Source organism: Hylaeus volcanicus, chromosome 4, assembly GCF_026283585.1.
Source record: "Hylaeus volcanicus isolate JK05 chromosome 4, UHH_iyHylVolc1.0_haploid, whole genome shotgun sequence".
NCBI classification, from domain to species: domain Eukaryota; kingdom Metazoa; phylum Arthropoda; class Insecta; order Hymenoptera; family Colletidae; genus Hylaeus; species Hylaeus volcanicus.
The window spans coordinates 7,743,347-7,765,079 of record NC_071979.1 but is presented as its reverse complement, the minus strand read 5'-3'; the positions used below and the strand labels follow the sequence as shown (position 1 = coordinate 7,765,079).

The window sequence follows — 21,733 nt, the reverse complement described above, 5'->3', positions numbered from 1 at the left end:
TCAGAAAATTATATAAAACTGGGTTGCAGTTTCTACTTTTCCATCCCTTACAATCCCATTTATCGGTACAATTGTTAAAGTAGTTAAGTAATTAGTTATTTTTTCATGAAAATTAAAATAAAGAGTAGTAGTCGAGAATAGTTTACAAAATTGTTTCCAAGTGTTTAATTTAATTAGAGACTTTCTGTAGATAATTTTTTAATATCAATAAAGGCAACTTCATTTTTTATTACTGAACATGAATATAAAAAAAATTGTTTTCAATTAATTTATGGCGCAAAAATATGGGAAGATTCATTTTGGAAAAGTTCCAAAAAATTGTAGAAACTAGTTCGATAAGATTTATGAAATGAACAAAGAATTGCTATAAAATAATAAAAATATACTGCATCAAATAAATTGTTCGAAAATGCTTAATTTGATATTTGTAAAACAAATAAATAGTGTAACATTTGTTAAAACATAAATATGAGTCATGATGATATCAATTTCCGGTTCTGTTCCTTCATTCCCCGCGATCGTTAGAATTCGGAAGAGGAGTGACGCCACAGCTTAGGGGAAGGACGACATTTTACCTGCCTCGTCGCGCGTCCACGGCATGTGTAACGAGTTTCATGTGAAATACGTGACTTTATTCGTACAAATTTTACGCAATAGCTGCTCATAAAGGGAAAACTCATCCGTACTGGCAAGGTAAGCTACTCTAGTTAATGCAAACGCGTATTTCTGGGTAAATGGTTATTTCGAAATTTTTCTAAAGTGTAGCCATTAATTTTAAGAAATAGAGGATAAAGTTATCGATTACCCTACTAGAAACTTAACCAATTTTATTATAAAAATCGCATATTATAACGTGGAAATGTCTACAGCATATTTCAATTTAATACTGAAGTATTCAGTGAACACGGTTGTGTGCCGGAAACTTTCCTCCGAGTCGTATATAATATGAACATCAATGTACGAAGTTTAATATGCGTCTTATCTTTTAACTTCAGCTAACTTATACATTTTACAATGTAACAATAACTTTACTTTGAATTTCTTATATGCATTTACTATTAAAGGAAATGAATTTATAATGTTGCTGGGGTCTTTTACATTATAAATAATCATTAAAATTACTGTTTAAACAAAAAACTGTTGTCGATTATAAACTTTAAAATTTAAGTTATGTAGATAAAATTAAGTGATGATTGTAATGCATATGATATTTAAGAAATATATTTTAATGATTTGATACAATACATAAGTATTCTTATTTTGTCTATAGACTTTTGACATCATATCTGACATCCATAGCTCATCTGTAAGTCATAATTATGAGTTACAGCTACATTAAATGCAGGTTGGTAACAATGGAAAGCATATATTTATAAGTTTTAAGCTGTTAGGTCTCTACATCATTTTTTAACTTAAATGATTTGTCCAAAGAGGATTTAAAGTAAAGGTTGAAATGCAATGAAACAATGTTATATTTAATGATAAAAATCACTGTCTGTAAGACCAGTCATTATTTTCCTTACTTATAAAATTGAAATAATTCTTTTAATTATTATTTTGCTTAGTACTTATATGCATTTGATTCATTAATAATTAGGTTTTACATGTAGTTATTTAATGAAACAAAATGACCAATATTTCTATATACAATGTCAATTTAAGAAACTGTATATTCTAAAACCAGTTCATTTATGTTTGCAGCTCTAGCATGAGTCCTCGTGGCAGGGGTTTTAATTCCCGTGGTGGCAGTTCTTATAGAGGTAGAGGTGGTGGTGGAAATGAATGGAACAGTGGATCAACAGGAAACATGTCCAGTAGAGGAGGTTACTCATCTTCTAGAGGTGGCAGATTTAAATATTCAAATACCAGTTATGACTCTCGCTCAAAATATAATTCTGGTTAGTTGAAATTCATTAGCAATAATATACATATATATAAAATGAAAAAATTTCAATAGTTCTCACTCCATTGTAAATATATTTAATAGTATTCAAGAAAATTTGTGTATATAATAGGTGGATCTGAAAGGTATTCTAGCAGAGGAAGGGGTGAACATTCAAACAGTTATAAAAGGCCAAGGGTATGTATATAATATAAATTAATAATTATATATAGTTATTAGTTTCATATCACTTTCAGTATAACTTTTGTTTTGGATGGTGTTAAATTTTTGGTGATAAATATGTGTTGAATTTTTTAGGATTCTTACTCTGGGAGAGATGATCATCGATCGTCGAGTGACTCCACTCGTAAGAGGATGAGAAGTGATTCGTATCAGGTATGTTTTATAATATAAATTTAACGATATTTTTTTATTACAAGATACATCTTGAATGAGCATTAGTCTATTTTGTTTGAATCTCCTACCGTGCTGTGGTCAAGAATTATTTTTCCACCTTGAAAGCCCTGCTTCACAGAAAGATTTTTAAATTTCAATTATGTAGCATGAACAAACGATGGTCCTGAAAGATTTTCATTGTACGTATTTAAACGTAATATTCGGAATATTACGAGTATTCGGAATATTCAGAAAATACTTTTTATGTTTCATGTAAGAAGTATTTTCAGGACTCTCGTCTAAGTAATTATAAAAAAAATTTAAAAGAGTAGTAGGCAAGGCATTCATAAGTCGTCATACTTTCCTTTCAAGCGACGAGCCAACGGCTACTTGAACACCCATTCTTTTTGCGTTGGGGCACTACTGATGGAACACTGCGAAAACATCACATAATTAAAAGATGAAATACACCTAGATGGTACTTATATTGTTACCTGCACACAGTTGCATTAATAAGTATTGAGAGCGACCTGAAATCTATCAGAATGAACAAACGAATAGATATATACAAATATGAATTTTAAAATGCTGACATTACATCTGTATTGTTTATTACGTAAAACAATATGTGCAACTGAGCCAGTTTCCTGCACAATGCGAATAAGTTATTGAAATGTTAACAGCATCCCTGAATTGCCGCACCGCACAAATTTCTAACACAGCTGCTTCTTGCAGTTTTCAAAATTACGTCAGTTAAAACTAATCATTGGAATAATGAAATAAATTGTCAGTAATGTCAGAGTAATCATAGACCTTTCCAATGTAAAGAATATGCATTCTATGTTACGTTCAATTAACAATGCCCGAGAAACATCAGCTTTTCCTATATGCGTGACTCTACCTTATACCTACAGGTAGATTTTGAAACTAGAATATATGCTGGAAAGCTTTGTACAAGCAGTGGAAGTACACAAAATATTTTTCCATCGTACTTTACCCTTAAAGAAAACAGCAAGGATGTATATCATTAGAACTACAGTTTCATTAGTTTTATTTGATTTCGGGGTCCATATAAGCATGCGTGAGGCGTATAAAGCATTATACGAAAGGATGCTTTACAAATAAGAGTATGCAAAAATACATCTATCTTTATATCATCCAAATTGGAAAGGTCTATCCATGAACAGTTAATCCAGAATCATACAGAATTCAGTTCATTTGATATCTTCAAGGAAGTGAATGCTGATCATAGCTAAGATCATATCAACGAATGAAATGGCAAGGAATACTATTATATTTTTTGAAAAGTAAAGATCGTTTTTAACATAGAATAAAAAAAAAAGCGGTATATAAAGTTATTTATATTTGAAACGTGAGAGATAAAACGTAACTTAGGCGCTTTTCAAGTTTAGGGAAGGTAAATCTATATTTTGGTGATCCAACGGGAATGGGTGTAGTGACCGTAACGGTACATGGTTGGATGATTTTGTACTAGACGATTGGCACTGTAATGAGAGGTAAATGAGGGAGTGCAAAAGAATCGACAGAATGGAATTAGAGAAAAAAAAAATGTATGGAAAATATGTGATAGGAGGGAACAGTGGGGAGAAATGTGTCTAGAGTAAAAGAAAGAAGGGCAGGAAAAGAGAAAGATACAAATGGGAAGGAGCACAATTGAATTTGATTTGGCAGGGTGGAGGTAGCGGTAGCGGCTCTCAGAGGTATTCTTCTTCGTATGGTGGTTCGTCTGCGTCAGCACCTTATGACGATAATAAGGGATCGTCATCCTCGGCCGTGTACGAGGACAAGAGACAGAGCGAACGTGCTTCATCGTATCACCGCTCAGAGGACCGTCATTCAGCATCACGGAGCTATGCACCTCCACCACCCCCTCGGATTAGCGAAATGGCACCTCCAACTCAGAGATATAACTCGAGCCGAGGGCGAATATCGCATCAAAGCTCAAACTACAGAGGTCGCATTTCAACACGCGGCAGCGGTAGAGGGGGTGGATTCCATCGCATGAGCTCTCGATCGGACGTCGTCATGGCTCGCAAGCGTACTCTGCCATCGCTTGACTATCGACGCAAGCTGCTAGGATCGCGATCGCGAGACTACATCCAGCGTGTGCGCATGACTACTACCAAAATGCGCAGGAGGTAATTAATTAATAAATCACTTACCTACCGCAATACCGTCCTAGTAGCCTGCTTGCTTATTTGTCAGTAAACGAACTGACTATATCCGACTATATGACATGAGAGTCAAGACGATGATAGACATAAATGGTAAAAGAAAACAAAAAAAAAGTAAAATGACACAAATGATCGCACGAAACCAATATTCTACTGTCGAGAGACAAACTTTTCGCAGGGTTCTAAATAAAGAGGGAATTGATTCTGATACGCATAAATACACTGTGTGCGAATCGTCAAAACACAAATGTAATTACTTTTGATATGAGAACTACTATAATACTTGTACTTTACGAGATCATTAATTATCATTCTTACACATAGCGGTGACTAAAACCAATATAAAAGAACGTTGTTTCTTAGATGTATTTTAAGACGCGAAAATGCGAAGACATAGATAAGAGCACAATGCAATGCAAAAAGGCTGAATAGTTAAAGACCTTTATTGCAATACGAAATGCATTCATTAAGGGGGATAAAAGAAACAAAAATATTATCGCGATATTTGCTGTATGTCAACTAAGAAAAAAATATTTTGGTTGATGATATAATGAAAGACAAAGGAACCAGAACAAGACGAAGGGAAATAATGTAAGTCAAAACAAAATTGCTGTGTCATTAGTAGCGGTACTACTAGGCTATCCGGAAGTAAAAAGGAGTCAGGATCAGGAACCAGCATGAAGGACAAGGATAGAGAGATGACCAAAGCTATTAACGCTGAATTTTCCGATGACGATGAAGAGGATGATGATAATAAAAGTAATTGGGATGACGATGAAAAGGTAACTCCATAAAGATTGCTAATGTATCCATATAATATTTACTATAACATTTACCGACATTAATTCAGCCACATGAACGCGACGATGAAGAAGAAAAGGAAGATGAAGATGAAAAGAAAGAAAAAATTGAGAAACGTAAGAAAGAAAAACAAGATCGAGATAGGCCAAATTCCGAAGATGAAGAAGAAAATGATGATGAAGTGAAAATAAAGGATGACGATGATGATCGAAAGCTTGAGGTAAGTCAATTGCGACATTGTAATCATCACAATTATCCTTTTTGCGTTTGTCAACTTTTTTAGCTATTTACTGAACGTTCTCTAGTGACTGTCACGTATGTTATCCTTTTGAATAACACGTTACTATAGTAGCTCTTATGTATATTTTTTTTTAACGGTATGCCATTGTACGCCTTTTTAAGGATCAAATTTACCATTTTTTACCATTACAAATCGAAAAGTCCTTTAGCATTTTGCAATCTGAGGCTTTATTAACGAATTATATAAACAATTGAAATTTACAGTTTCGAATTCCGGCGCGGGCTATTTCAGTGTTTATTAAACAAATAATTAATAATAAATCTGCAAATACTTGAATTTGAAATAATCTTGTAATTTCTCGTTTCGTAAATGAGTAAAACGCTGCTTGTTTGATCACAATATTATTTATGATAATGAAGTTATTGTATTACATCTTTAGGACGATGAAGATGATGGCGATGACGAGGAAAGAGACGATAATGATAAAACAGATCATGGTAGAGCTACTGGTTCTGAAGAATTACCTAGTAGAAGAGATGGCAGAAAATTCATTAAATTAACTTGCCCACATTGCGCTCATCGTAGCGTTACTTTCAAAGAATATTCGTTGCATTTATATTCGGGTCGTCACAGTGCAGCAATGAGACGAATCGCATTACGCCATAAAGCAACTTTGACCCGCATGCGTGTCTTACAACGACAAGAACAACGACGTGTTGAGGCCCGTGATGCAGCTCGTGGTACTTTACCATCCCGTACCATGTTCTGTCCTATTTGTAAACTCAATTATCGTTCTCTTAAAGCAGTACATCAGCTGTCAGATTCCCATCGTCAGATGAAGCGATTCCTCACACCATTTTGTCGCGTTTGTCGCATTCAATTTCGATCACCAATGCTATTTGAAACTCATATGTGCTCTTTGGATCACATTAAGGTATTAATTTCTATCGCGCTATTAAACTATTTTCAACGTGTCGAAATACACAGTGTATATACTTTTATTTTTAGAGAAAAAGTGCATTGAAAGAAAGAATGAACGCTGGCAATGGCGATGCAGAAGCAGATTCAAGTGGACCTGAGGAAGACGACAAAGAAGTTAATCTTGATAATTTCATGACTCTAGATTCCGTAGGTGATGTGGACGGTACGTTGTTAAGAGCTGTATAATATTTTATTTGTCGAGTAAATGTAAATTTGATTTGAAATTCCAAACATAAGCTTCATTGGGAATCGCTATATAAACATAATTTACAGCAGAAGATGAAGAGTCTCCTGAGAAGAAAAAAGAGAAACCAGAAAGTGAAGGTACGAACGACACGGAAAAGAAGCCTAAAAGTAAGCAAATGATCAAAGTTGGAGCAGAATACATAAAACGTGTCGAAGTACAATTCTGTGAATTGTGCAAGATGTACCTACCACGTAGTGAAAACAGCGAAAGGGCGATCGCGCTTCATTGTTCAACTAGAAGTCACCTTAAACGGTAAAAATTACAAAATTCTAGGAATTTATTTTTTTCCTTTTAGACTGGTATCGATAATGTTATAGTAATGTGTAATATTTTACGCAGGTATGTGCGTGATAATGATGATAAGGCATTACGAAGACAAGCGGAAAGAATACATCTACAATCATCGTCATCTGCTAATACTACTTCCACGGCAAATGCTGCAAATACTACAGAAAATGCTAAATCTCCAACTAATTCTGAACCACAGTCCGCGAATATCACATTATCAGTAATTACAACCGATAGTACTAATGCTGCTGAATCTGGTAAGCTAGTCGAACAAAAAGGGATTGTTTCTGAACCTGAAAAGAATACTAAGGATAACAAAAATGGGCCAAAGGCTGATGAAGAAGAAGATGATGATTATCCAGCCGATGGTAGCAATAAGTTGTGGGATGATGTTGACAAAGATTTGGGTGATATTTTGAGGGAAACAGAAGCAGCAGGTAAATCAAGCGACGACGAAGATTCTCGTTATGATCGTTTCCGTAATTCAGATAAGAAACAACAACATTCTGGAAAGGATAAAGAAAGGGACAACGAAAAAAATGAAATTGAAGAAAAGGATCCTTTAAAAAAGGAGGTGAAAGTAAAACTCGAGAAACTAGATATGTAAAGTCCAAGAATTATTAGTACGTTTCAATCATATCCTAATATACTCTTATTGTTTTTTCATAAAATATGCAAAACTTATCCATGGAAAACTTCTATGCTCATTGTTTCATACGACAGAATCACATTTAGTAAGCAACGTAGATATTTTGGACGAAGTTAAAGATTTATGTACAGAAATATTTTTAGTTTTTAATGAATTATTGTAGATATAAACCGATTAAAAATCGTGTTTGTAAGAAATCTTGATTCAAACAGTAATTTTAAGCAGTTAGATCATCATTGTAAAGCAAGTTAGTAGTTTTCTTGTTTTTTTTTTTTTTTAATAAATAATGGACATGTTTGAAATGTACACTCGATGGTATAAAGTTAACGATGTTCAATTCCTTTGTAATTCAAGAAGTCACTATGTACGCACATTTAGTGACAACAATATTAACTAGAACTGTAATGAACATTACTCATATAAGCATTTTATTAAGTATAGTTGTGTAATAGTAGCGATTATTTGTGCATTACAAAATTACTTGATGGAAATCTTTAGAAAATAACAAATATCGATTTCTAATTATTAATGTAAATGGACATATAACAAATTCGATAAACCTGTCACGTATAAATAATAATAATAATAATAATAAACACTATTATGTAACTTCTACTGCTTTATAATATTCTTTGAGCCCGCTCACATGAATTTGACAACACACTTATGAAAGACTCTTGAACTACTCAATAATATCTACAATTGCTTGTAATGAACTTTAATTAAATAAAAGGAAATTCAAATTTCCCGCGGAAACTTGTATCGCCGTCTAGCGGTGAACATACGAACTATTTTCGGAGTATGTTCAGCGCCTCTATCGGGAAAACGCCCAAGTTGGTCGTCGAATAGTTCCCATTGTCAATGCTAGATGGAGCCATTTGTTTCGTCCAGATTTTTTTTTTATTATATTCAATAACAAATAGGTGAACAAGCTTCGTAATGTTAAAATTTGAATGGAAACCAATTTTTAACCCTAAATTCTTTATTTTTTAATTAAAATAAACATAGGTAGGAACTATTAATTTATTTATTTTTAATTAAAACAATACAAAAGTAGGAACTATTCCACGGTAAACTTGAACGTTTTCCCGACAGAGGCGCTGACCAAACTCCGAGATTAGTTTGTATGTTCACCGCTAGGTGGACATTCATTTGATCGAAAATACCAAGTTCTCACAAGAGAAACTGTGATACTTTAAAAAAATTTTAAATTAAGTTTAAAAAAGAAGACTAGCTTACAATATTATAAAAATGGAGAACATTCGATCGAACGCGCCGAACATTTTTCATTTCGAGAAGAGATTTCATGAAATGCTTGGAGAAATTCAGCGGTATACGGTTAGTACGATACTTCATTCGTCTTGGTTTTGAATTTTCTTCAGTGATAATTTATAAAATAGAAAACAATCTTTAGGAAGATTGGGAAAAGGAAAGATAATATAATTAATACATAAATTAACTTTGACTAAATAACTATCTTTCAGGATGAATTGGATAAATTAGAAAAGGAACGTCTTTCAATACACGAGGAGCTTCTCTCGAAAGAGTCACTCTTGCAGAATGAACGCAGAATATCGCACGATCTCCGGGGTCGTTTGAAATTAGCGATGGAAACAATTGATCGATTGGAAGAGGAGAAAATGCGCGATAAAATTGATCAATCGAATTTGTCGATCAACTACGACAGCGTAGTTAAGGAACGCGACATTTTAGCGCGGGAAACATTTTCAAGTCAAACAGAAGCCGTTACAATCAAAATTAAAATGGAATCTTTGGAAAACAAGTTACGTCGGGAAACGCGACGAAAAGAAGAATTAGAAAAAGCAATGAATGAGTTGAAAAATGACAATGAAACCGTTGTCGCAAATATTGATATGTAAGAAAATATACAGAGAGTAACTAATACATATGTAGAGATTTTACAATTTTGTCTTTGTCGCTTTATAACTTTATCTATGATACAAAAATAAAGTAATTGAACATTAAAGTATGGAGTCCAATGAAGTCTAGTTGACACAATTATCTGTCTGTTTAAAAGCAACCAATTTTTTAATTATAGGACCAAATACAAAAATTTCATGATTGTACGTCATATGCTATACCGTCTTTCATCGTTTTAGGAATATTGCTAAAATTTCGAAAGAACAGAAATATTTAGTAGAAAGCGCCAAAGCTGTAATTGAATTAAACAAACGGCTACAAACGTTTTGTCTCTGTTCTCACGCGATAAATGAGAAGAATAAAGCAGAAATAAAAGATTTACGAAATAAGCTAATCACACTCTCGACAAACGAATCGCAATCGTCAGTTACTAACAACAAATTACATCCAGAAATAGAAGCCCTGTGTTTCAAGGTAGATAGAAGAAACTAAAATGTTAAAAATGAATAGCAAACAACATGCTCTTATTTTATATTACATTTGAAACATAAGATGTCTTAACTTAAATGATTGATTGTTGAGATTTGGAACTTCCAATTGAATAAATTATTAATAATCATTTTCTAATACAAAATTTATTTTAATGGACTGTAAGAAATTAATAAGGCGATACAGTTTCTTACCAGTTAACGATATTTATCTCTTTAATTATTGCTTAAGACTAATAAAAGTGAAACTCGATATTCAATCTAATGAATGGAGTATGAGAATTCCAATAGATATACATATATACGATGTGTTACGTTTCAGTTAAAAGAAATGTCAATGGAATTGAAACATAAGATGCAAGATTCTACAATGCTCGAAGAAAATATAAACAAAATTTTTCAAGAACTGTCCTCCAAATTCAATACCAATGAGAGTAATATTATTAATCAAAATAACCAATAATTAGAATAGTTGTTCGAATCATTTGTTTGTTACCATCATTTATTTTAATTTCTCGATATACCTAATAAGATGTTCACTCGATCAACTTTAATATTGTTAAACAACACGAAATATTTTAAAATAAAAATACATTATTTACCGTTATAGCATATATAAGGATTACTAATAATTTTGTATATACAATAAAACCTTAAAAAATAATTAACTATTAATTCGTTGCCTTTTCCTAACCTAAAATTGTATATTATATTTATTGAATTGAACACTTAATCGAAGAAATCCTTTTTACTTGTCTCAAAGCATTCCATTCAAAAATTAGTTTTACACATTTTCTTACAGTGCAATGTTATGTACGTAGAAAATTGTTTTTATGTTAATCATAATAATATTAATAATATGATAATGGAATTATAACATTCCTTATAACTAATTGTAACATTAATGATAATAACGATGAGGAACAACAATAAAAGTAGTAATTGACCGCTTAAGAGTAAGGAAAGGCGGGTTTCGACAATAAAAGTAGACGAATAGGATTAATATAAAATGTATTATAATAATCGTATATTTAAGTATAAGTGGAAACAGATCGGAATCCCTTTTTCTTGTATAAAAAAAAAGGAGAGCCCTCTGTTTCCTCGAAAAACTATTACAACAAGCGTTTCAAACGAAGACAAAGTCCGTGTTTCACCTTTTTTTTTTTTTAATTACTTCGACGATAGAAAGAGGAAAAAAGTGAAAGAAAATCGAAAGAACTTTCTCTTTGAGACTTGAATTTGCGCTAATTAATGAGTTACTTAATGAAGATTCCCCTTCGATTCGGTGAAAAAGCTAACTTGACAATGTGTGTATATATATATATACATATACATATGTATATATACACATGTATATATGTATATATATATGTGTGTGTGTGTATATATATATATGTATATATATAGGTATACTTACTTATACATTTATATATAAAAAATGACCGCCCATTGTTTACCTATCCGCACCCCCTTCTTTTTTTTATATATATATATAAACAAATAGCTGAGACACTTAAAAACAGAAAAACTTTCCCATTCACGAAAGAATTTTCCTCGGTTTCAGTTCGTTCAAATAAAGCGAATGCAAACATATTTTAAAAATCCATCGTACCCCTTGAATATTTGAAAAATGGAGGAGAAACTGTAGCACATACTCCAAAACAAACGTTTCTTTGTCTTTTTTAGCTTGTTGTTGTCAATGTAAATTTCCTCGTAGATATGTTGAATAATTTATTAAAACATTATGTTAATAAAAGTAGCAGTTTCAAATACTTCTTAAATATTGAAACAATTTAATAATTTATTGCTTTCGCAAGTATTCAACTTGTACGTTAATATTTATTACTTCATTCTTGTTTTATCCTACGTTACTTGTTCTGCGAAACAAAAAGAAATTGCACACATATCGGACGCACAATTTTCAGTATACATATTTAAACTACCAATTATATGAGAAAAAAAAATCATTCAACGTTGATTTATGTTCTAAATTATACGTTGATCAAATAATTAAAATTATCCCCTTCAACTATGAATTCTATCAATCATCACAATCGTTTAGCCATAGCGTTTTCGAACTGCACGGTAAATTGCACCATTGCAAGGATAATTTTCTATGAAATTATTTTCATTGTCGCGAAATAGGTAAAGGAGAGAAGTTATTACGGTCGTATCTTCGGATCTGCGTTCTGAGCTCTCTTTAACATCGTTAGAAAATTATCAAAAATTATCACAATCCGCGATCGTTTCCTTTAAGAATCCTTAAATATGTTTTTTTTTCTTTTCTTAAGTGAGGGGAAGTGAGTTTCTCCTCCAGGATAAAAGAGCTCCTATGAGTAATCAGTAAAAAAGAGAGACCGGCAGCGACGGAGGGAAACGAAGGTGGCTGTCAAGGAGTAAAATCACAGAAGGACTCGCATCGTGAAGCGAGCGAAGGAGACCGAAGGTAAAAAGTAGAGGGTGACGGTCGAAGTTACACTGGCCGAAGGGTCAGAGTATAGAGCATCGTGCAAGCCAACTTGGTGGCTTCCTTTGTGGCTCAGACGCTTTCAGCTGATGTCCGCCTCCCTTCGGTGGATTTGACGCTTCCTGTTTGAAAATAATTTAATCGTTCAACATCTTTTCTTTTTAATCATGAATGGAAATATTTGTTGCTCTTAGGTGAATTAAAAACTTGCTTAAATTATATATGTTAAAATAAAAATAAAATAATTTGTCAATTTAAAAGCAACATTGTTTGTTAGAAACAATAAACGGATATTAAAACATATTTACTATACAGATGCATAAATTCATACATGTACAGGTCTTTATGCTACTACATACACAATTCATATATTAAGAGCAATGTTCAACGTGTTTACTGTACAAGAACATACATTCATTCCATGTGGAGGTGCATAAGCTACTAACATAGTCGCGATTATGTAAGATAAGGCACACAAAAAGTTACAATAAGCATTACATAACATGTAGGTGTTAGGTATTATTTCAATTAATAAAAGTACGATTAAATAGAACAATATATTCCAACATGAGTTTTGAAAAGTGATTCAGAAAAATAATTTTGTAAGTGTGACAATTTATAAAAGTTGCACAATAATTTATCATGACATTGTTTAGCATTAATTAGCAAAATAGTCAAATTCCAAGCAAGCATGCGAAAAGATACATAGAGAGGGAAAGAGTTACCTTCTGCCGAGACCGACCCGCACCAAACACAGAGAAACAGACACAGGAAACAAAAAAACAGTGGTTAATCAATGTAAAACTATCCGCTATAACAAATCTCTAAAAGCAATTAAACTTATATTTGTATGAACGGCAATTTTACTAATGATTCATGATAAACTCTAATTTTGTAATTATCACAAAGAGAGTACATACTCTACAAATAGTTTGGTTCAATAAGAGCGATCAATTCAATGAATGAACAAAGAAAATGACTAATACTTCAATGTAAAAACACTAATCAAACTTATGTTAATAAATATGTTCTTTTAGCCTTCCAGCACGATATAAACATTATATACATAGGCACAATCTTATACTGATTTATCCAGTTAGTCAAAAGTTAATTTTGTGTACGTTATTTTCTATATGGAGTGCTCTGTCCACCTGGTATATATATTTATTTCAATTCCATAAAGATGCAAAACAACTATTTGAATCACATGAGCCGCGCCTGTGATTTGTAAATATGTGTGTTTAATATGGGTTACACCCAAATTGTTTACATTCGATAATTTTATTTACTTTAGCTATCAAAGTTATCTATCCAATGGAATATAATATCTTACAAGGTGTATATTTTACATTACTTATACTTTCTATGAGCTATAAAAGAATGATCCCTGTAAAAATTATCCATGATTTTCCAACAAAAGAAATGCAAAGGATACAAAAAGGAAGGGAACAAGGTATTTCTACAAGATTTTTAATGTTGAAGTATATGGCAAGAATTGGCAAGAATACAAGTAATGATAGGCTAGTCAACAAACAAACATTCAACTTTAAGCATTTAAAAAAAATGAAAGTCTGTTATTTTTACACAACCACCACCACTGGAAGGCTAATAACAATGTTTAGCTTCCAATACATTGTTAAGTAAAAATAAGAATTGAATATTTGTAAATGCTTTAAATGGATTCATATAATTTTATCCCATTATAATATAGATTATAGTTTCCAATTCATTTTAACTCATTTCAATGCCTTGACTATAAAAAAATATACAAAGAGAACAATATTGTATTGTGAAATGTATTTACCAGTTTCTTTTCCATTTTGGCCTTGATATCTCGTGCTAGAGTGTAAAACGCATCTTCAACATTAATGCTAGACTTAGCAGAGGTTTCCATGAATTTAATTCCATACTCGACTGCAAGTTGTTCTCCCCGTTCCTTTGAAACCTGTCGTTTTTCCTTAAGTTCACACTTATTGCCCAACAGCATTTTCTCAACATCTGCCGAGGCATTTTCTTCAATGTTTCTAATCCAATTTTTTATATTTTCGAAACTCTTTTCGTTGGTCACATCATAAACTAACATTATACCCATTGCACCACGATAATATGCTGTAGTTATCGTACGAAACCTTTCCTGACCTGCTGTATCCCTTTAAAAAATTGCGAAAACAATAATTGTATCGAAAACCAAATTATTGAAATGCTAAACACATGGTAAAAGAATTTTTAATACAAAATTATGTAATAATGTGTAAACTGTATAAAATATTCTTTTGTGGTTACTCTATGAAATACTTTATTTGAAACATTATTTACGAAATATTCTAATTCCAAACAAAAGATTAATTTGGAAAGAACTGAAATCATATGATATTAATTTTAATATTTTCTGCTTTTTAAGTTTAATCACTTGACTGAAATATGCAGTGCTTACCATATTTGTAGTTTTATTTTCTTGCCATCTAATTCTATTGTTCTTATTTTAAAATCAATTCCTGAAAACAAGAAATAAGTATACATTATAATAATAAAATTCTTATGATATATATTTTTGTTAATATTTAAGGTGGTCTCAACTTGTATAGATATTTATAATATAAATTATAGCATTAATACATTAATACAATTAATAGTAATTAAAAAGAATCATCTCATCTCTGTGTTCTTATACTCGAATAACATTATAACATAAAAAACATAAGTGAAGTATGATGTAATGATATGTAACAATAGATATTACATTTTTTATTGCTATTTTGCAGTATAAGAGATTATACAATGATACTAAGAGTCTTATTAACAAAGTAACATGATTTTACATTGAGGTATTATAATGCAATAAGAATTAAAATGTTTAAATGAGATAAATAAGATAAGAGATTAATGACGAAATAAATACATACATAACTGTGGTAAAAAGAGAAGTAGACAAAAAAATAGGGATGAACAACTGAATGATACGCTACTTAATATTCTTTCTATTAATATATAAATTAATAAAGTAGGGCAATTGCAGGGGTATATTTTTCTCACATATTGAGTATACTATTCATCTCATTTAATATATACTGTTCAGTTGTTCTATTACATATGTATTTTGACAATGTTACCACCACAATATATGCTAAATAAATTGATGCCAATATATAAACAAATAAATACATAATTGAAAGCAATTCATACTGTCCTACAAATGTTATAATTAAATAAATGTACATAACACATGTATATTTTGACATACTTGTGCAAAATTAATGTAGCAATAAAAAATTGATAAGTAAATGAATAAGTAAAAATATTGGTAAACGCTACCGATAACCCAAAGTGTTTTAGTTATTTATTGATGAACATTTTTGAATAAATAGGTAAAGATAGTGTACTGTAAATAGTCAAATGTTTGTAAATGCACAAATTCCTACAAATGCATCGTTACAACATATAAAAGTCTGCTGCGTATACTATAAGATTTTGAAAAGTCTTTCAACAGGTTGTATGGTATTGAAATTTCAAACATTTATTTAAAAGTATATTGTTGACGATTAAACTTCCATTTGTACATTAAGACTTCGCAAATAATTTAAAACTTTTGTCAAGAAATTCTATTTTGATATTTTGCTTTTTGAAAACCTGTTAATGAAGAGCAAACGCATAAAAAAGATCACGATAACAAAACGGTAAAAAAAAGTCCAATAAAAAGGGGATAGTTACCAATAGTTGAGATGAAGGTCGTATTGAAAGCATCTTCGGAGAACCTGAAGAGGACGCACGTCTTGCCGACCCCTGAGTCACCAATCAGCAACAACTTAAACAAATAATCATATGTCTTCGCCATACCCTTTGTTTTCAGTCTCTCTCTCTTTTTCACGTGTTTCCGTCCACACTTCTTTTATTCCTTCTTTAGTCGTTCAGCTCCTCGGACGACGATCTTTTTCAAGTGATCGTGATCCTTGGAATTCCGATGACGCACCCTTTAAACTTAAACGAGCACACTGTCGTTCGCGATTGTGTTTATCGAGACGAAATTAAATTCACAGAAGGTTCAGAGGAAGGATTTTCTACTGGATTCTGTACGGATAGGGTGAAACTCGCGTAATAGGGCACGTAAAAACATCTGTCAGAAAAAGCGATGACAGCCATCGGTAAGTACAACTTTTTCTCTGGTGTTGTGGCCAGCCTTCTGACCGCACCACAGGTGATGCGCGCGTGTGTATACGCATACGCAACACGTGTGTCAAAGATAAGGTGAATCTTTACGAGAAGAAACATTATGGCGCGTTCATATAGGACCGACGGATTTAAGAATATGTGGATGGAGCTTAAACTGCCTTTATGTTCCATTGACCTCGGTAATCTTCCGTAGCCGATGTTTGGATTGAGTAACTTGTTGATTATTTAATAAACTTTTATATGAAAGCAATTTTATTTGACAAAACTACAGTAAATTACTTCAGAGTAGATTTTGGAAAATTTTTCCTCATAGCTTTGAAAATACAGGGTGTCCCAAAAATGTTGTAACACATTGAAAGAGGTGGTTCGGGAGGTGATTTGAAACAACTTTTTCCTTAGCAAAAATGTTGTTCGAGGTTTCGTTGAGGAGATATTAACGGAAAACCCCGACCAATCAGAGCGCGAATTGCCGGTTAAGCGTAAGCTACGCGCTAGGCGGCCGCGCTCATACGCTACCGCGGCCGCTCAACCGGCATACGCGCACTCTGATTGGTCGAGGTTTTCTGTGAATATCTCCTCAACGAAGCCTCGGACAATATTTTCGCTAAGGAAAAAGTTGTTTCAAATCACCTCCCGAACCACCCCTTTCAAGGTGTTACAACATTTTTGGGACACCCTGTATAGGGACACAAATATCAAAGGTTTCGACGAGAGTTTTGACTCTGTTAAACCACTGTAGTTTCAGGTATAAATTCACCAATTACGAGGCAGTAAATAAAAACTCTAATTTTGACTTGAAAATCACGTTTTTCGTCGAAAACAACCAAGTACAGTAAGTGATACTATTCTACCGATTAAAGCAAAATGACCAAGAAACGAAAAGTGTCTAAAAAGACAAAAAAATCATGGCGCAAACATGTAGATATGAAAGATGTTGACAAATTCTTAGATGATTCTCGATTAGAAGAGAGGTTAGGTTCTTTCTCTACTCGTAAAAATTCCGATTTATTTACCGTTTCTACGGAACCTGAGATCCTTCCGAAAAAAGCACGTCGCGAATTGCTGCTATCGAAAGAGCCACGATGTTTCAATATCTTGAAACCTCATACATCCGTCCCTGATCCGATAACAAAAAGAAATCGTGTAAAAACTAAAGATGAAAGGAAAAATTCTCTAGTTTTGCGAAAAGAAGCTCTCAGGAAGTCTCAAGGTATTTTAAAATTGAAAGAAAAAATACGTATAAAAAATAAGAGCATCGCAGCACTAAAAAGATTAAGTAGGCCCAAGAGAGGAGAGTTCAACAGTGATGTCTGGAAAGAAAAATTTGGAAAAGAAATCGATACAGATTGGATGTCTTCAGGTACTGTAAAACATACGCTATCTCATTTTGGAATGAAGAAGAAGAAATTGCCTACTTCCTTACATAAGAAACAGTCTGTGATACCAGCAATTGAAGCACCACATCCAGGAACATCTTACAACCCTTCGTTTGAAGATCATCAAAACTTATTGCAAGAGATTGCAAAAAAAGAAATGGAATTAATAAAGGAGGAAAAACATTTGGAAAGGGTTACCTCAAAGATGTTTAAAAAGGTACTTTGTTTATGCATTTTTATAATAGGTGATTTAGTTAACATTGGAATTTAAAATATTTATCTTGTTCTTGTTTCTCTTGTCATGCTAATTATTAAATTATTCTGATATAGGTTTCACCAGAGGAAAAAGAAAAAGCTTTCATGAAAGAAATGTCAGTAGGTCTCAAACCAGAAGAAAATGATGAATCTATCATAGATGATGATCCAGAAGTGAAATCTATAAACCCACCAGTAGAAAACCGAAAAAAGACACTTGTACAGAGACGTAAACAGAAAGAACAAAAGGAGTTAGCTCACAAGATTCAGCGAGAAAAATTGGAGAAGAGAAAACTCTCTGATATTTACAAATTAAGACTATTAGATAAGCAATTATCTACTAAAGAGAAAAAGGCAAAGATGCTCAGAGAAAAGAGGTTGAAAAAGAAAGCACTGAAAGCAATGGGTACTAAAACCCTTAGTAAAGTTAAATTTGAACCATTAAACCCTGATTTCAAGTTAACAGAAGAATTGACTGGAAATTTGCGGAATTCTGAACCAGTTGGTAATTTATTGAAAGACCGATTCAAATCACTTCAACAGAGGAATATTGTTGCTCCTTCTACTATTAAACTGTAAGCATATATAGTAATATGATACAAACTAATTATAATTTTACAAGTTATATATATACATATGTAATTATAAAGTGAATTAAAAATAAATAAATTTCTTTTTTGTTTCAGAAAACGAGACAAAGCTAAAGTAAAACGATTTATAAAACCAGATCACAAAATTGATATGAAACAGGTCAAAAATACGAAAGTGTAACTTTCATTAAGTAATGTACATAGACTAAATAATAATTTTATTTAAGTATAAATCGTGAGGATATCTATTTATACAGAAGTTATAAATGCCAAGAATTTGTTATAGAATATATGGGATGAAGTTTACAAACTTCTTTAAGCAAGTAAATTTCAAAACGAAATAATTATTTAGGAAATAATTTTGTATAATATTTAAAAAAATAATAAAGTTATGTATACAAATGTTTCCTTCCTAATAATTTAATCTTGCAGTTACTTGACTTTACCATCATGTAATATTTATACATAATTATCGAAGTATTAATTGAACAAATTTATATAAATAACAACAAACGGAAATATAGACTATGAGCTTTATTCTTCATTAATATCAAATAATGATTCTTCATCTTCTACGAACTCAGTAAAATGTTCTTCTGAATCGATGTCGAATAACGTAGTATCTTTAAACGTTTTATCGAATTCACTAAACACACTACTTTCGGTAGAAATTTCTTTTTCTTCGCTCCTTTCTGTTTCTAATTTTTGCTAAGGATTGTAAAATAATAATTCGATACATAATTATCACAGAATGTATGTTCAAATATATGTTATTATATAGAATCGTTAATTTACTTCATCTAAAACTGGCTTGTACGATACTTCTTTATCGTCAGAGTCCGCCATTATCTCGAAAACAGCATTTTCAGAAACTTCTTTCAAATCTTCAGAACAATATTTTGTGTCTCGTAATATAGTCTCAATCCTTCGTGTAAATCAATCATAGTTTAATAGCCCATTAAATATTACGTTATTACAACTGTTCTAATACCATAGGTTATGTTTGGAAAAGATAAATGCAATTTTGTTCGAAATGCGTATTCACTTGTAAAAGAGTGTATAAATACCAAATTATTTAATAACATAGCGCATATTAACTGAACGCAATTATTTTTAACTTAGCAAGAATTGAATTTGTCCTAGCATTTTATTTTCTCTTGAAAAATTGATTTTCATTTCAACTTTTTCAATTATGCACACAATTGCTACTCTTACTTACGATTTGACAATACCACACCGAAATTTTAATTGTCCTTTAATGAGTTTGTTTTGCAAAGATAAGAGCAATTTAATATAACTTGATCCTGTTGTAGAACACTGTAAAATATGTATCCAACATAGTACATGTTCGTTAAAAAATTATGTTATTTAAAAAGTATTTGGTGTAAAATGTAATGAAATACCTTGAGTAAACACATTACAATATATTTGAAGTCGTAAAGTGTCTCTACAACTGCCCTTATTTTGCATTCTATTCTCTTCTGTAAATATTTTGTAACACCTACTTTTGTTCGTTCTTTGTGAAGTAAAGTTTCTAATTTTGAAAGATAAAAGTTGGCTTGATGCTCTTCTAGTTGAGCATTTTCGATCAATGTCAAACATTTTCCTTCTATTGCTGGATCAGGGATTTTTATAACAGATAAACGTTTTTTCATTCTTTCAAATTTCTTCTGTAAAGATGTTAACAACAAATGTTGTACTTTTCTCGTAACTATGTTTCCTTTTATATTTGAATGGTGAACAACAATATCCTTCCTGTGTTGAACAGTTAAATTTCTACAAGACAAAAATGTTTGAAAAAGGAAATACTTTAAAACAATATTTCCTGGTTAGAAGTAATTGTATGAGTCTCTTTGTTAAAAAGAATTACAAGTAATTTCATTTTTTAACATAAATTCAATATCTCCTTTGGCATACAAACACGATAAAAAAACGTATTGTAAATTAATAATTACTATGCTACATAAATGTCATGTAAAAAAATATTCTATGTAAGTCAGAAAATGTATACAAAAACAGGTAAAACATTACTTAAAGTTGCTTTCAAATTCTTTTTCCAGCGAAATATCGTTAGAAATTTTTATTAATTCATTTTTTAACATAATATTTTCTCGCATTAATCTTTGATTTGGTAAACTTATATGTTTATTAGTTTCTATTTGGAATTGGGCTGCCACATTAAGAAGACGATAATACAATTCATTTTTGAGCCTAAATAACAAAAATTTATTAATTTATGAATATAATAAAGTCTCATTTTCCGTTTGTAATAAAATAAATTAAATAATTTTTTACTAAAAATATGCCAAACAACAACGTAGTACATTTCTTTATCAAATTCAAACTTTTGACTGATACTCTCCAGACTATCTTTAACTTTTTTGTTGTTTTCTATTCTATGTTCATCATGTGCTTTAAACTTCTCTTCTAACGCAGTTTGCATTTTTTTAAAATCTTCCAAAGTGTTGATTTTAGCATCTAGGGAAAATGTTTTTATATTTATAAAAATAATTGTTCGTAAATGACAAGTAAGTAAGGAGAAATGGTTTAATTTACTTAAAACTTTGATCTGGGAAACCAATTCAACTTTGTTTTCTTTGTATTTTTGATTTAATAATTCTACATTATCTTCGTGAGATTGTTTATTTTTTACTCGATCATTTTCCACGGTGTCAATTTGAGTTTTTAAATTGTCTACTCTATTAATTTGTGCATACATTTGTTTGGATAAGTTTGAAATTTCTTCGGCTGTCTCTGCATCCACGGCAGACAGAAATCCTTCGATAGTTTCGATTTCTTCTAATAACTCGTCATTTCGATTTTCTAATC

At 31.5% G+C, this 21,733-nt stretch overlaps 5 protein-coding genes across 10 annotated transcripts in view; 3 read left to right on the top strand and 2 right to left on the bottom strand.

Annotated features, from left to right (window-relative positions):
* The first annotated feature begins 532 nt into the window (after positions 1-532).
* LOC128875069 (zinc finger protein on ecdysone puffs) lies at positions 533-7,956 on the top strand. 6 transcript variants are annotated; one of them, XM_054120395.1, is made up of 12 exons: positions 533-693; positions 1,271-1,345; positions 1,702-1,898; positions 2,016-2,080; positions 2,201-2,278; positions 3,971-4,437; positions 5,099-5,255; positions 5,324-5,494; positions 5,955-6,449; positions 6,524-6,659; positions 6,770-6,995; positions 7,083-7,956. In XM_054120395.1, exons 2-12 carry the CDS (start codon positions 1,320-1,322, stop codon positions 7,636-7,638), a joined length of 2,574 nt encoding a protein of 857 aa, XP_053976370.1. In that variant the 5' UTR covers positions 533-693; positions 1,271-1,319; the 3' UTR covers positions 7,639-7,956. The 6 variants fall into 6 exon arrangements, with proteins under 6 accessions (XP_053976370.1, XP_053976369.1, XP_053976367.1 ...); XM_054120394.1 differs by having other exon boundaries at positions 534-693; positions 5,096-5,255; positions 6,773-6,995; XM_054120392.1 differs by having other exon boundaries at positions 534-693; positions 5,096-5,255.
* Positions 7,957-9,169: 1,213 nt separating this feature from the next.
* On the top strand, positions 9,170-10,899 carry LOC128875078 (tropomyosin-like). The gene is made up of 3 exons (XM_054120408.1): positions 9,170-9,556; positions 9,801-10,035; positions 10,372-10,899. The coding sequence occupies exons 1-3, from the start codon at positions 9,288-9,290 to the stop codon at positions 10,510-10,512; spliced, it is 645 nt and encodes a 214-aa protein (XP_053976383.1). The 5' UTR covers positions 9,170-9,287; the 3' UTR covers positions 10,513-10,899.
* Positions 10,900-11,043: 144 nt separating this feature from the next.
* On the bottom strand, positions 11,044-16,709 carry LOC128875079 (ras-related protein Rab-8A). Its single transcript, XM_054120409.1, has 4 exons — positions 16,225-16,709; positions 14,951-15,011; positions 14,321-14,666; positions 11,044-12,638 (listed from the first exon to the last, which is right to left on the bottom strand). Exons 1-4 carry the CDS (start codon positions 16,346-16,348, stop codon positions 12,540-12,542), a joined length of 630 nt encoding a protein of 209 aa, XP_053976384.1. The 5' UTR covers positions 16,349-16,709; the 3' UTR covers positions 11,044-12,539.
* A 598-nt stretch (positions 16,710-17,307) lies between these two features.
* Positions 17,308-19,323, top strand: LOC128874571 (ribosome biogenesis protein NOP53). Its single transcript, XM_054119409.1, has 3 exons — positions 17,308-18,276; positions 18,390-18,889; positions 19,001-19,323. The coding sequence occupies exons 1-3, from the start codon at positions 17,548-17,550 to the stop codon at positions 19,083-19,085; spliced, it is 1,314 nt and encodes a 437-aa protein (XP_053975384.1). The 5' UTR covers positions 17,308-17,547; the 3' UTR covers positions 19,086-19,323.
* Positions 19,324-19,429: 106 nt separating this feature from the next.
* LOC128875150 (uncharacterized) overlaps positions 19,430-21,733 on the bottom strand; it is a 6,030-nt gene continuing 3,726 nt past the window's right edge. Inside the window, exons 3-9 of the mRNA XM_054120521.1 lie at positions 21,461-21,727; positions 21,229-21,382; positions 20,946-21,115; positions 20,308-20,729; positions 20,124-20,221; positions 19,700-19,829; positions 19,430-19,612 (exon numbers count right to left, since the gene is read on the bottom strand). Of these exons, the coding sequence (XP_053976496.1) occupies positions 19,439-19,612; positions 19,700-19,829; positions 20,124-20,221; positions 20,308-20,729; positions 20,946-21,115; positions 21,229-21,382; positions 21,461-21,727 (1,415 nt within the window). The 3' untranslated portion in view covers positions 19,430-19,438. The remainder of the gene's footprint in view (positions 19,613-19,699; positions 19,830-20,123; positions 20,222-20,307; positions 20,730-20,945; positions 21,116-21,228; positions 21,383-21,460; positions 21,728-21,733) is intronic.